The sequence below is a fragment of the Nothobranchius furzeri genome, chromosome 2, assembly GCF_043380555.1.
Source record: "Nothobranchius furzeri strain GRZ-AD chromosome 2, NfurGRZ-RIMD1, whole genome shotgun sequence".
NCBI classification, from domain to species: Eukaryota; Metazoa; Chordata; class Actinopteri; order Cyprinodontiformes; family Nothobranchiidae; genus Nothobranchius; species Nothobranchius furzeri.
This window is the reverse complement of record NC_091742.1, coordinates 26,734,814-26,750,366: the sequence shown is the minus strand read 5'-3', so window position 1 is coordinate 26,750,366 and position 15,553 is coordinate 26,734,814. Positions and strand designations below refer to the sequence as shown.

At 40.7% G+C, this 15,553-nt stretch overlaps 1 protein-coding gene and 1 long non-coding RNA gene across 2 annotated transcripts in view; one reads left to right on the top strand and one right to left on the bottom strand.

Annotated features, from left to right (window-relative positions):
• snap91b (synaptosome associated protein 91b) overlaps positions 1-15,553 on the top strand; it is a 38,236-nt gene that overhangs the window by 14,660 nt on the left and 8,023 nt on the right. Inside the window, exons 11-21 of the mRNA XM_070545370.1 lie at positions 144-149; positions 1,061-1,073; positions 1,149-1,267; positions 1,450-1,523; positions 1,712-1,726; positions 4,944-5,042; positions 8,194-8,430; positions 8,630-8,692; positions 9,813-9,899; positions 10,436-10,513; positions 14,176-14,262. Of these exons, the coding sequence (XP_070401471.1) occupies positions 144-149; positions 1,061-1,073; positions 1,149-1,267; positions 1,450-1,523; positions 1,712-1,726; positions 4,944-5,042; positions 8,194-8,430; positions 8,630-8,692; positions 9,813-9,899; positions 10,436-10,513; positions 14,176-14,262 (878 nt within the window). The remainder of the gene's footprint in view (positions 1-143; positions 150-1,060; positions 1,074-1,148; positions 1,268-1,449; positions 1,524-1,711; positions 1,727-4,943; positions 5,043-8,193; positions 8,431-8,629; positions 8,693-9,812; positions 9,900-10,435; positions 10,514-14,175; positions 14,263-15,553) is intronic.
• The window catches only part of LOC139063479 (uncharacterized), a 42,590-nt gene continuing 28,496 nt past the window's right edge, over positions 1,460-15,553 (bottom strand). The window contains exons 2-3 of the long non-coding RNA XR_011516830.1: positions 9,799-10,540; positions 1,460-1,565 (exon numbers count right to left, since the gene is read on the bottom strand). This is a non-coding gene — a long non-coding RNA (uncharacterized lncRNA). The remainder of the gene's footprint in view (positions 1,566-9,798; positions 10,541-15,553) is intronic.

Genomic DNA, 15,553 nt, shown 5'->3' with positions numbered 1-15,553 from the left:
GGCTGCTATTGCATTTTTTTTACTTATTAATTACAACCACTTGTTTACGCTTGACTTAATACATGGCAAAATGAAGATATAATTTTATTTTCTTTAACCTCCCCTCTCCTTTATTGCTCTTTGTGTTGATATGGAAACACCAGAGAAGGGTGAGCACATGTTGTATGTTTGTGTCAAGTTTGAACTGTTTAAATAAATAATAGGCACGTTCACTTTTATCCACCTGAAACATTATTCACATGTGAATTATGCCAGTGTTTATTACACACATGATGCATGCTTTTATTTTGAAACCTGGCTGAAAGGCTTTAACCCTCCCACTGTCCTTATGGGTGTCACCCCATGAGGAAAGTTGACCAATGAGCAGGGTTGGTGGTTTATCCCTTGGGTCCACGTGGCAGGGGTGAGGAGTGAGCACCACCTCACCCCTGCCACGTGGACCTCAAGGGATGAACCACCAATCCTGTTCAATGGTCACCTTTCCTCGCTGGGTTACCCAAAAAGACAGTGGAGGGTTAAGAGACACCAGATGATTTGCATAAAGTTTGATAAACATTAAGCCAAAAAGTCAGATTTAGAAAAATTTACCTCAGATGTTTTCTTTTTGTTTATTTTATTTATTTGCCAAAATAGTAAAAAATTAAGTTTTGACTACTTAGAAATTTTTGAAAATAACTGAAGACTGTCTTGATTTACATCTGGAAATGCGTATACTGATGCTGTGATTACATGTGTAATTTTTAAGAGAGACACATGTTTTGATAGGTCATAAGTCATATGTGTGTCACGGAAAATGTGAATCAGTTTATGAAGTGTTTGTTCTAAAGTTAAGTCGGACTTTTTAAAGCAAAACAGCTGTTTTGCTGGTACATTTTCATGCATTCACCATGATGTGTTACTTTGGAAATCAACACTTCATATGATCACATATGATGTAATCGATATTAGGTATTTGTTTTTGTCTCCTGAGAGAAATGACCCATCTATCTGAGATTGTGTCAACAGAGGAGCTTGTTTTCAGCACATTTCTGATTGTTTCGTCTCCCCTTTTCACTTTCAGGTCTCCAACGAAGGTGAGAAAATGTTTTTATTTGTTTGAGGAGCTTTTTCTTTTGAAGCATCAACTCAAAAAGTCTTTTTTTTTCCAGGGATCTCCAACAAACAACGTGTCTCCAACGTCAACTCCTGCCAAATCTTCAAACGCTGTTCCCACACTGCAGCCTCCTCCTGGGGAGAGTGCCGCTGCTGCCCCTGAACCAGCTGAAGAGTACCTGCTCATTTATATACTCCTTTCATAGTTTTCTTTTTTGTGATTTTGTTTTTAATTTTGCATCAATAGGCAAAAATATTGATATGATAATGAAATCTGAGTTTAAATCAAACTTCGATTATAGCTTAAACAAACAGCACAAAACTAAGCATCATGACTCCGGTGTTGTCTTTGCCTAGTTCTCTGTTGGATCTGGATCCTCTCGCCTCTACTGGTCCTGCTGCAACATCTGCTGCCCCGACATCTTGGGGAGGTAAGTGGATCCTTCAGTTTCGATCTGCTTCCACTGTTCAGCCTAAATAACAGGAAATGAAAACAAGTAATTTATTTAATTTATTAAACTAGTTAATCTCCTCAATTGAGTTAAATAAATATTTTGATGGTTTATTTTGAAAAGTTTGTTTCTATTTCCTCTGATTCCTAATCTTTTTGTGTCCGCAGATCTTCTCGGATCAGGTAAGCGGCTCCTTTGTTATTTTGCAATAAAACTAAATAATCCCACCTTGATGTGTAGCTTAACTATGATAAAGTGACTTGGACCCAGTAGTATTAGAGTTAAAATCACATGGTTGCATCCCAGTTTGTCTCCTCGAGCTGTTCTCTATAGTCTGAGATTTCTCTTTGTTTCTCTCTTCCTTCTCTCCTCCCTCCCTCCACATGACTCCATTGTCTGATTTTGTTTATGACGGGGGCTTTCTTGGTTGCTTTTCTTTATTATTTTATTGGTTTTGACCGGGTGGTGCTGGATCTTTTTGCGATTTTATTTAATTTTTTTCCTCAACCAATTTGAAATGATCTTCATTGGTTTTGATTTGACTGGAATATTGTTTTGGCTCTTCTTCTTCTTCCCCGTCACTTTTGTGACTCGTCTGGTTATTTTGGTTGCTCCCCTTGTGGTTTATTTTGCTGCCTTTACTCTGGGACTTCTAACGCCCTGTTTGGTAGAAATGGGCGATTCCTTGCTATCTGAACCCCCACTCACCGTAGAGCCCGCCCCCTCCTCTGCAGCAGCAACGCCCACTCCTGCAGCGACAGAACCCGGAGTCTCTCTAGCTCCTCCCACTAGCACAGCAGCTGCCACTTCCCCTGGTGCCGCCAATATGGATCTTTTGGGAGGTCAGTGGGCTTCCAGAAAATTCTCTACTAAGGATTCACTCTGGAAAGCTCAACCTTTAAAACCACCTCACAGCACGACAACACAGATGATCGCACTCAGATACACAAAGAAGGAAAAATGTCAACAGCAGTTGCACATGCCACCCATTTTCTCCTCTCAATTGTCTCAAACGTGTAATTACTCACTGATCACCTGTAAATGGACAACAGAGAGCTAATTATGGCAGTCAGGTGTCATCATTTGCTAAAGTATGTAAGGGCAACTGAGAAAAGAAAATTGTAAAAAGGAAGTGTGGAGGGGAAAGTCAAAATGTCAAGGAAAAATGTAAGAAGTAAAAAGTAGGGAATTTTCTGGGAAACGGAGCACAGTCCTGAGCACAGTTAAAACTACCTTTAATCCTTCACAATAAGAGTCTCAAATGTACCCACTTGCATCTGAAGCTTTTAGAAATAGTTTATAATGACTTTTCCATGGTAAAATTCAGATCATTATAGTAAGTTTTAGATCCAATCAGCTATGTTTGAGACTTTTATTATTAAGAAACCTGTTAAGATCACAGCTTGTAATTAATAAAATGCCAAATTTTTATTGTTTGTGTAGAAAAAACAAACCCAGAACCACATATTTGACATTGTTAACTATTTTTCCTAAAGATGTATTTTAATTTTTTCTTGACATTAAATTTCATCCTCATTCTTTCTCTTCTCAGTGACACTAGATCTTCAACACGGTAATTTAGTTCAATTGTGATTTTAAAATAGCGACTTTAGAGACATCTCAATTGAAATTAATGAATTAAATCAACTTACTTCGAAATTAAAGGACAACCATGAAAAAGCTACATCAAACAATTACTTAAAGTCATTTTCACATTATATAAAAAGATGTTTTTTTAAATATTAAGTAACTATTTATGATTATTCCATTGCTTTCAAACACACTGAGACTTTCTTCATTTCTGATTTTTTTCATCCAGTGTGGTAGACTTGATTGTAATCTTTTTAAAATGGTCCTAAATGAAACTTTGTTAATATTTGGAAATGTTTGTTGGAATATTTGCATATCTGTCCAGGTTAGCTGCTTTTTTTTAACTTGTTTTTGGTTCAGATCCTTTATGTTTATTAAGTCCCTTCACTTTGACTTATGAATTATTCACACATGAGAGAGAGCCAGTGTTTTAAATTAGCCTTTAAGGCTAATGGGCTCGACACACGGGAGGCGACATCGCCTCTCCTCCTTTCATTTTCAATGAGACATGCGCGACAAAGCGATAATCGCGGGTCTCCCTCCTACTAAGCGAAACGCGAGAAACGTGCGTGTAAAATTTTGCGCTTGTGCACGTGTCGTGCACAGGCGACTCAGCGACACGATCCCAGAAAGTTGAAACATTTTCAACTTTTCATCACTGTCGCTCGGACGAGGACCAATCAACGGAGGTTTCATTCACTGACCAATGAGCGGACAGGATGCTCCGTACATCTCCGAGCAATCATGGAGGAGAAGTTGATTATTATTATGTTTTATAGTAAAATCAGAAGTAAGATTTCACATAACTCTAGCAGCACCTTGTGAAACATCATATCTACCACTTTATTAACTCTGAACCGCTTAAATAACCTTAATTCCCTCCAACCTGACACAGCCAAACAAAACAACGGAAGATTCGATTTCGCCGTGGAAAGGAATGTGTAGACGGCTTTGCCGCTGGCCGCTGCCTCGTGTCGCCTCCCGTGTGTCAGGTAAGCGACAGCGACGAATTTTGCTGATCGCGGTCATTTGTCGCCTCCCGTGTGTCGAAATTTATTTTTTGTATTAAAACATTTTTTGTAACTTTTGCTAAAAGACATCGACCACATGTTTTTGCCAGTTTCCTTCCACATTTTAAGCAGATGTTGCACAAAATCCATAGTTGGGTATTAAAGTCAAAATGATAAAGCCAGAAAGCCTGACGAGAAACCGATTAAGACTCCTTTAAAAAGATTACTAGAAAGTCGGGCTGCTTGAAAGTAAAACACAACAAATAAATCAGGTGGTTTAAACTGCATGATACATTCTTAAAACCACCGTTTATTTTCTGATCCTCGCACACATTTAGCTTGAAATTCACCTCAGAGATGCACAACACTGCACGGTTCAGCGCTGGCTAACATATAAACATGGTGCTTCCTTCATTTCTCCACATGCTTGTTGTTTGATCGGTTGGCATGCTTTTCCTTGACCTCTGCGAAAAGCATTGATACCAAACGCTGTGACATAGCCACGCCTACAGCTGGCAGCTGCAACATTTGTAGATAACTGGCTCACTCAGCTCTTTGTGCTTTAGATGAATCCTTGCTGTTTAGTGCCTCCTGTCTGTGCCATTTGTCCACTCACCTGTCAGTCACTGATGGATTTTACAGTCAAAGACGAGTGCCAAATCTTTATTGAGCTCTGATGATCTACTTTTACCTCCTAATATGATCCTTACTTTGTCGTATTTCTTGACTTTTCCTCCTTTCTTCTTTTATCTACTTTCATCTCCTGGCCTTTCCATCCTGGGGTTCGTTTGAACTTCAGATGTCTTTGCAACACCTGCTCCCGCCACCGAGGCCACTGCTGCTGCAGCAGAGGGCGGGGCTGCCGCTGCGTCCACCCCAGCTACAAACGCTGGAGCTGGTGGGTAACCAGTAATCTGTCAATGTCTGCGCCTGAGAATGTGTGCTCAAGGGTGTGTTTTTAAGAAGCAAGCACAGAATTAGCTTAGCTGTGTGAGATGGCTGCTCGTTCTGTTTTCTTGTAGCGGTTCTTACAAATGACCTTAATTATTTTGGGTTGAATTTCTTTGCAAAGTGACATTATTTATGGAGCTGTTTCAACTGGGTTTTAAAGAATTAGATGCAAATAGATGCAAGGTTTTTTTTTCATATGCAACACGCAGGAGTACTCTAACTGCATATCTTCAATGGAAGTTTGTGTAATTACATTTACAGTTGTGGTCAGAGGTTTACATACACTTGTAAAAAATATAATATAATGGCTCTACTGAGTGTCCCGTTATTTCTAAAACTCTGATTTTTCTCTGATAGAGTGATTGGAACAGATACTTCTTTGTCACAAAAAACATTCATGAAGTTCGGTTCTTTAATGTCTTTATTATGGGTTAACAGAGAAAAGTGATCACATTTGCTGGGTCACAAATATACATACAGCAACATGAACTAGCTATTTTGGTGACTTAGAAACGTGTCAGTGAACTGAGCTTCATAGCATGGCCTCTTAACTTCTTGTGAGTGATTATGAGTGACTACAGCGGGTGACTTCTCTTAGGCCAGGTAAATAGGGCTCATTGGATACAAACGCCCACAAACGCTACAATGGGAAAGTCAAAGGAGCTCAGCATGGATCTGAAAAAGCGAATTGTTGACTTGAACAAGTCAGGAAAGTCACTTGGGGCCATTTCAAAGCAGCTGCAGGTCCCAAGAGCAACAGTGCAAACAATTGTTTGAAAGTATAAGGTGCATGGCACTGTTTCATCACTGCCAAGATCAGGAAGAAAACGCAAGCTATCACCTGCTGCTGAGAGAAAATTGGTCAGGAGGGTAAAGAGTGAACCAAGAATCACCAAAAAGCAGATCTGCCAAGAATTAGAAGCTGCTGGAACACAGGTGTCATTGTCCACAGTCAAACGTGTTTTGCATCTCCATGGACTGAGAGGCTGCCGTGCAAGAAGGATGCCCTTGCTCCAAAAGCGGCACCTTAAGGCTCGACTGAAGTTTGCTGCTGATCACATGGACAAAGATAAGACCTTCTGGAGGAAAGTTCTGTGGTCAGACGAAACAAAAATCGAGCTTTTTGGCCACAATGCCCAGCAATATGTTTGGAGGAGAGAATGTGAGGCCTTTAACCCCAAGAACACCATGCCTACAGTCAAGCATGGTGGTGGGAATATTATGCTGTGGGGCTGTTTTGCTGCCAATGGAACTGGTGCTTTACAGAGAGTAAATGGGATAATGAAGAAGGAGGATTACCTTCACATTCTTCAACATAACCTAAAATCATCAGCACGAAGGTTGGGTCTTGGGCGCAGTTGGGTGTTCCAACAGGACAATGACCCCAAACACACATCAAAAGTGGTAAAGGAATGGCTAAATCAGGCTAGAATAAGGGTTTTAGAATGGCCTTCCCAAAGTCCTGACTTAAACCCCATTGAAAACATGTGGACAGTGCTGAAGAAACAAGTCCATGTCAGAAAGCCATCAAATTTAACTGAACTTCACCAATTCTGTCAAGAGGAGTGGTCAAAGATTCAACCAGAAGCTTGCCAGAAGCTTGTGGATGGCTACCAAAAGCGCCTAATTGAAGTGAAAATGGCTAAGGGACATGTAACCAAATATTAGCACTGCTGTATGTATATTTGTGACCCAGCAAATGTGATCACTTTTCTCTGTTAACCCATAATAAAGACATTAAAGAACCAAACTTCATGAATGTTTTTTGTGACAAAGAAGTATCTGTTCCAATCACTCTATCAGAGAAAAATCAGAGTTTTAGAAATAACGGGACACTCAGTAGAGCCATTATATTATATTTTTTACAAGTGTATGTAAACTTCTGACCACAACTGTATGTTTGCTGTCATATTGGAAATATTTGCGCTGTAGAAATAAGCAGCAGTGGTGCTGTTGATTAGTGACCCTGCAGCAGGGAGGTTCCTGGCTGGGTGTTCTGTATGGAGTTTGTTGTTTATGTTTGAATGTGCATGTGTGGGGTTTCTCTGTGTTTAACCAACAAAAATAAATGTGACCCTGTGATGGACCGGGTAACTGGAAGCTTCTGACTCTGCTTGTCTCCGAGTGTTTTTAATGTTAATGTCATTTTTTTTGTTGGTTTAGTGTTTTCCCTGTTTTTTTGGTTGCTTTGAGGCTCTCGACCTCTGACCTTTAGGCCATCCTCTGCACTTGGTTTACTCCAGTATGATTTTAGATGGTTATTAATGATTTATTGTTGTTTGTTGGTTGGGGCTGACCTAAGTGACACAGCTTATTCTCCAATGTTTCCAACTCAGTTTTGAATGAGTCTGAATCCTTTGTGTTTACCAACGAACAGCCAGGGCTGGAGACGTTCTTCACTGCCTGTTTTGAGGGATTGTTGCTGTTAGTTGCAGTCAAGCACAGTATTTTGACCCAAGTCTAAGATTCTAGTGGCAGAAAAGAAGTAAACTTTGGTTTTTAGAGACCCTTAACGTGTGTTTGCTGTTTGATTGTAGATCTGTGTTTGTGTTGAATGTTTTCACCAAATCGGGGTCCTCCATGCTTCCCCTTTCTATCATTCTTCTGACCCTTTTTTGTTTTTCTCATTCCACTCATTTCATGACAACCAAAAGTGTTTTAATCCTTGAAATAAACCTAAAAATCAGTGCTTTGCAAAGTGCGAGGTACTGAATGAAAGAATGAACAACAGAGGTAATCTTTTGGTTTTATTGAGTATTTGTTTTTCTTTCAGTCGTTATTAACATACTCAACAATAGGTCTACCACAAAGGTACTAGGACCTAAAATCAGGAATTTATTTTATTGGATAATTTAATTGTAGGTGCACAATAAAGTGCTGTCCTGATAATTATTTTTGGCTGCATAGATATTAGCAAAGTGATTTTTGTTTTCCTTTTAATGAAAAGGCAATTTGAAGAACCAAAAAGACCAATTTCATCTTAAAATGAACAAAAACGTTTACCTACAGCAGCAAATCCATCTTTTGGCCTCTCAAGTCATTACCTAACCCCCCCCCCCCATGTGATATATTTCTTTCTCATCCCTTCTGCCTGAAAGATCCCTTCGCTCCCTCGGACGGTAGTGCCAACGCCGCACCTTCAGGTTTCGATCTTTTCAACATGATGGTGGTGGAGAGTAATAATTCTCTGGAGGACTGTTTTAGCTCCGGTGCCACTCATCCTTCCACCTCTCCTTCCCCATCACCGCTCTTTTCCTCCACATCTACCACCATCACCACCACTGCAACCATTTCAGGCCCAGACACCTCCGGCCCTGCGACTGACCTCTTCAGCGGTAAAGAGATGTGTGTCATTCTGCGTTCAACTCACTATCTGACTTTGTTGCATCTTCCTGGCTCTCTGGTCCCATATTGCTCGAAGACCTTTCTCTTCTTGGTGTGACTCATCTCTTATTTAAGAATTAGAATTTTGTCATGCACACAAACATTTGAGCATTTGACCTTTTTGGGTTTCGGGTGTGCATTTGTTTATAGATATGTTTGACTCCGGCTCTTCTAAAATGGACCCCTCTCCCAGCGCTGACTTGTTTGCAGCAGGTATCACACACTCGGTTTGCAACGACGTAATGCGTGATCAATGAGACATTCGCTGCGTTTACATGTGCAAAATGTCTTTAATCTGATCATTATTTGGATTAGAATATGACTGTGCACATGGGCCCTGGAAATTTTAATCCGATTATGTGAAGTGTTTAAATTCATAGTAATTTGATCGGAATAAACCATTTTGTCATGCGCAGATCGATCCAATACACCGAAAAAGACCGTAGAAGAAGAAGTAGCGGACTTCCTCTGTAAACAAACATGGCTGCGGGCATGTAAAAATGGAGCACTACGATGTTTTTCGGAGCGTGATTTTATTTTTTGTCGTCACAATTTTACAAAAACAAACCAAACTGTTTAAAGTTTTCCAGATGTTAAATAGGGGGAGACAGCTGGATGAAATTTTCTTAATACCAAGAACCGTAACTTTAGTCCCCCCTCCTCCTGCAAAGACAAGGAGCCACTGGATGAAGGTGAGGAGTAAAGACTGGTGGGAGAGAATTGTTCTTTTTGGAGTTCACCAATCAAGAGTGGAAGCAGAATTCCCACGTCATGAGCGTCATTTGTGAAACTTTGCTCGTTAATGGAGAGTTATAAGGCTCCAGAAGATGTTACTGACATGCGCAGTAATGCACAGTAGTCACTCGGGTGTTTTCATGCACCATGATCGGATTAACAATCGGCATAACCCAGCTGTCTCAATCGGAATGAAAAGTTGATCCGATTGAGTTTAATCGGGACAGAGTATTCTGAATGGCTTGTTTACATGACGCATTTTAATTCCGATCAGGCTTTTATTCCGATTAAATGTGTCCATGTAAACGCAGCTATTGTCTCATTGTCCTGTCCTGTCTTGCTGTATCTGACTTTCAGCTTTTTCCTTGGCTTTGATCAGGAAACAGAAATAGGAGATGAGATTGCTCTTTTACAGATTAGCTAAGAGCTACTGAGCTGTCTGAAACCTTTACCAAAATGACCCCTCACCTCCTTTCCCATTCTAGCATGTACTGCTACTGCAATTGGTGCATTATAATGAATCACAATGAAAAATCTGAGTGCGTTCGTGCAAGTGTGTGTTGCGCTCTAAACATCATCTCCACCTTGCCTCCTCCAGCGGATTTGTTCAGCTCCCCTGCGCCTGTTCTCTCCTCAGCACCACCACCTAAAATTGACACAGGAGCCATCATGAGCCTATTTGGTGGTGGGTAACTCAAAAGATTGCCTTCCTTCGACCTCTGTCACCGGTTCTTGAAAACAAAATAAATTTCATGGGTTCTTTGTGCTGTTTGTTGACTGAATTTGTACGTTGGTGAAATGTTAGAAGCAGCGTTTTGAAATTAAGCTTGGTCAAAATTGGACTTTGATGCAAGAGCTTTTATTTTTTTAACACCTTTCCTGTATTGCTGTGATTTGCAAAACCAGACCTGTGGTGTGATGATTTACAATCATGAATAAAAACCACTTTGAGTAAGATTTAAATAAATTAACAGCATCGGACAGATATGCTACGGTGTTTGAACTTGTATGTGTGCTTGTGTGTGAGCGTGTGTTTGAATTTAAATTGCATTGCTTTCACACACTGAGACATCATTTCTAACTCCCATCATTCTGTCTAAAATCACTAGTGTTGGAGCAGAAGGTTGATTCTCACCCTTCTTTGCCCCCATGCTGCGATGGAAATGGCTGAACACACTCTGACCCGGTGTGGTCGTGTTTCTTTTGGTTGACGTACCACAGAGGCCACAGGAGGAGACGCCCCAGCAGCAGCTGCTGCTCCTGCTGCTTCTGCTGCTCCAAGTTCTGAGCTGATGTCAGGTAAATCCCCACATGTGAACTGTCACTCTGCAAATGCATTAACAGGGTCAAGACATTTAGCTAATATTTAGGCAACCCCCCCCCCCCCCTGCCATATTACTTCATCACTGAGCCATTTAGCGCACCCCTACTTCCACTTAACCAACAGATGACAGAAACTTATGTGCTGATAAATAAGTGGCTAAAGCAACGCTTAATGATTCCCACTTCTCCCTCCTGCTGGTTGAAAGCAGAATTACAGTAATACCAGTAAAAAAAAACACCATGCCGCAGCCTGCTGTTGCTAGTGCTAACAACGAGCTAACGTCGACACAAACAAAACTGATGCTAAAAAGTAAAAGATCCACACTATTATACTAAACTGTTTTCAATCAATCAATCAAAGCTTTATTTATATAGCGCCTTCCGCAACCCTATCAGGTAGCCCAAGGCGCTGAACATAGTACATGACAAAGTTAAATATGGTGAATAAATCGAAAGTAAAAGCAGTTCAAATTACAAATTACAAAAAAAGGTAAAACATTCTAGTAGAAGACAAATGTGTAAAACAAGGGATTGAGTGAACCAATGAAAACAGGGAAATAAAATCAACATAAAAGAGGGCCAAATCAAACATGTTCTGGAAACGCCAAGCGGAGGAGGTGGGTTTTTAGGCGACTCTTAAAGGCTGGCAGAGATGGGGACAGCCTAACTAAGGGTGGCAACTGGTTCCAGAGTGACGTTGCTAGGACTGAGAAAGCCCGATCCCCGCGAGTACGACACCTTGAACGAGGTACAGCGAGCAGGCCTTGGTCAGAGGAGCGCAGAGCGCGTGATGGGGAATGTCTGTTCAGGAGCGTGGCTAGATAGGGGGGAGCACCACCCTGGAAGAAATTGTAGACAAAGACGAGGAGTTTGAAGTGTGAACGATAACAAACCGGAAGCCAGTGCAGGGAGGCCAGAACCGGACTGATGTGGTCCCGTTTCCTGGTCCCAGTCAGGGGACACTATCATACAAAACAGTTTTGCTTAAAAGTCTAGTAGCAACAAAGCCAGGCCACAATCAGCCTGTGATTTCATAGCCAACTTCAGCTCCCACAGATGAGTGTAGGTCACGCAGATGTTCACTCTGGCTGCAGCACTGTGCTTCGCCTCCAAAGGCATTACTCTCTTACTTCTACTTCCAGGCTCTGCCGTTATGCCAACGAAACAGCAAGTGTCTTCTTTTTTTTTGCACTTTTTAGTAACAGTCAGCAAACTGAGAAAGCTAGTGCTAGTCTTTATATGAGTAATCAGTACAGTAAACAGGCATAAATAAAGCAGGTTGAGACCCAAACCACAAAAGTTGTTACGTTTACTTTCTGACCAGCAGAGGGACACAGAGAGCTTTCCAACGTGAACCCGCTCAAGAACCACTGAAACCCATTTGAAAGCAATAGCATAAAGTGTTGCTTCAAGAACTCAAACTTGCTTTTATGTTCATTCAGTGGCAGTCAGACCACTTAAATGTGGAATATGAAACATTTTAAATAAAAAGCTATATTGATAAACAAATAATACCGCTACTGGGCACTTAGAGGTGTGCAGAATGAATGTGCACATTTTCTTTTAAAACCCCCTGTAGCCAATGTAAATAGAACAGAAAAGAACAGACCTTTTCGGATACATGCAGCTGTCTTTCTCGTTGCTTCATATTGTATGGATCTCTGAAATCCCTTGTGGTGTTGCAATTCTCTTGTGAGTTTGTGACTTGATGTTGTTCTGCTAAATGCAGCAGCACTTTGTTTATAATCAATTTCAGTTGCACTCTCTGCTTGTTTGAGCAAATAAATGAAGCTTTAAGAAGCTTTTATTCTGGAATTTATTTATCATCATTGTCATTAAATTGAAGTTGGACAGATGACTTGATTATGACTTGAAAATTCAAAGTTAAGGACTTGGACTTCCAATTCATTGACTTTGTCTTTGACTTGGACTTGACTCGAGACTTGACTGGAAAGACTTGTGACTTGCAAAGCAGTGACTTGGTCAAACTTCTGCTAATATGGGTGAGACACCTTCAGAAACGTGGTACACACACTTTGTTACTCATCTACTCTACATTAAAAAAGAAATAGAGTGCGAAATACAAACTGTTGTTTTTTATTGATTATGAAAATGTTGCTTGTATAAGAGCTAAAACACGGGCATTATTTTTGAAATGTGGTTTCCGAGGCACCAGAGGGTGATGTCGAGAAGATGTTTGGTTCCTGTTTGGAATCTGAAGAAGAGATAATCTTGTTATGTTTATGTTTTTATCTTGTTTTCCTGTTTTGTTTATAGCTGTTAACTTCAGTGCACGATGCCTCGTTCGCTGTCTTTATATCCAAACGTAATTTTAGTACATTTTAATGACATGATTGTTATTTGTTGGTTTTTCACTGTTTCTATTAACTTTGGTGACGGTTAATGAAACGGTCCACAGTCGTGTGTTTTCTATTTCCCTTATCTACTCACCCAAACCTTCAGCTGCTCTTCGTGTTATTTGTTTAGAAGCCTCGACGCACGTTTTGCTCGTCTGTTGGTTCAGCGTCAGAAAAACCACAAAACACGTCCACATGTGGTCATGTTAAAATTAAGTAGCCTCATTTGCATCCCACTGCTGGGGTTTCTCCTGCTTGATGGGGAATTCCTTCAGTGTTTTCCACGGTTCAAGGCAATGCATCAGCTGGCTGTTACCATGGAAACACACACCTCGGTGTATCTGGTTCATAATAATCTCATTCTGCTCTACTGGCCTCATTTATAACATAGATGGTCTGCAGGACTGCTGCTTTAAGGCTTAACTGTCTTTTTTCATTTCTTTTCTACTGAAAGCTTTAGTCACCCACTGTTTGAAAACCTCACTGCCTAAGTTTTTTCCAGTCCAGCATCTCTGCTTTTTGCTGTCCTCTGATTTTGCCCTTCAATCTTCCCTGCTCTCTCTCTCTCGCTCCATCTGGCTCTTGGGCTGGCTCATTTCTTGCTTCCTGCCATTTGATTGGGTGAGTCTCCCTGCTCTTTACCACTCTAATTTCCCACAGTGCACTGCATTGCAGTGGTGCAGTGTGGCCAAACGCTGGACTACCCCCCCCCCCACCCACCCACCATCAGGTCTCTACGGTTCCAGAGAGTATCCATATGACGTAGTTGCACTATTTAGCCTTGCTTTATCACACGACATGCCTTCATCCTGCCAGCTTTTTTCTTTTTCCTCATTAAAATTTCTGCAGCATAAAAGCCCACAACAAGAAAATAAATGATTTCTCATCTTCCCTGAACTATTCAAAATGAAATGAAATATTATGGTGAATATCTGTGTCCCTCAACCTTTCTTTTTATGGCATGAAGAACCCATGTTGTATATTGTCATGCCTTTATTCTCACACATTTTATATTGTAGCCATTATTGTGTGAAAACCCACTCACCAAAATATAAACTAGCTATTAGTTTGTTGTTTTGAATTAACAATACAAACTCTTCAAACTGTCCACATGCCAGCGGTCCCTTCCTTGTTGTCATAGAGATGTGTAGTGGTTGCCATGGCAATCCTCAGTAGTAAGGACCCCTGCTGAGTCGTGGTAGATCGTGGGGATAGCTCACACTAAAGGATGCTAACGTCTCCCTTCCCTTTCCCTCCTTCCTCCTCCTCTCCTTGGTGTAGTATTTGATGGGCTAGGGGACGTAATGAAGCCCACCATGACTCCCCAGGCGGGTGATGTTGACACATCCATGGCTAACATGGCAAGTAGTAAGTAGTCGTTTAAAATGTACAGATACAAATAGATGAATCTGACTCGGTGGAAATGTTTGACATTTTGAGAAATGCACATTTGTTTTCAATTCAGAGACAAAGCGCACAGGTGAAATGGGATTTTCTGAATCTGAACAGCTCTAACTAGATGGACTTAATTATTCTTCATAACAATAACACAGGTTTGTTTGACCAGTTGATTTGGCGAAGAAAAAAGTCTGACTCAGTCCATCTCATTCCTAAAAAAATGGAGATTTTCAAGAAAAGGCAAAAATTATTACATAGCATTATCATTACCTCAATATTATTGCAATTATTATTTAATTACTATTGTTTATTTACATTATACTAAAGCTCTCATTGCCCCAAATGAAAAAAATGCAATGATTTCTTTCTTGGTGAGGAAGTTAAAATGTGTTTTAAGCAATGTAAGGGGTTAATTTACATTTATTTAATGAACCATAAGATTCCATAGTAAATATGAAATCAATTTTACAGATCTTTGGGTTATTTTAACCAAAAGATTGGAACTTTTTATTGCAGGGATTATTTAACACTTCATATTAACTGAGAGACAACAGAAGAGAGAGTCACCTTTAAAACGTTTAAGAATATTTATTTTTAAACAATTTTAAACAAGACTAACTCTAAACTCTTAAGTGAATGGATGGATCTTGGTGCGAATGAGACGTGGGATGGATGGTGTATGTGTGAGTGATGTCATCAGAACTCTCGTATCCGGAGAAGCAAGTCTGAGTGATGTTGTGATGTTTTGCTCTTAAGTTATGATCGGAGTTTCATAAACACATGAGACGCCATCTTGTCGCTCCACACATACCCTTCAGGATGAGACCTCCGTACAGATCCAGACTGCCAGGTCCTCGGACCCCCCTTTCGGTATCGGAGCCGATGAAACGGCGTCAGCAGTAAGACAGACTGGTCTTGGGATTGTCTCCAGGTAAAAGCGACAGTTGGTTGACAGCGTCAGATGGACCCGGAGGGTCAGTGAGTTCAGCTTTTATTCTGAAAGGAACCGTTGCTTGGTTGGTAAAATGCAACAGATTTTATCCAGCTTGTTGGTTCTTTGCTTAAAAAGGAAGTCCGGGTGGCCGGTCCGATACTCCTCTTAGCATGCGGTGAACTGTAGAGAACTCAGAGAACTGATCTAAGATGGCGTGGGGACTGGTTTAATTAATCTAGATCTTTTGATTTATGGTCGAATCAAAGTTGGCAGATATATAAACACCACAGAGACTATGCCACGCTTCAGAAAGGAAGGTTCCGATTG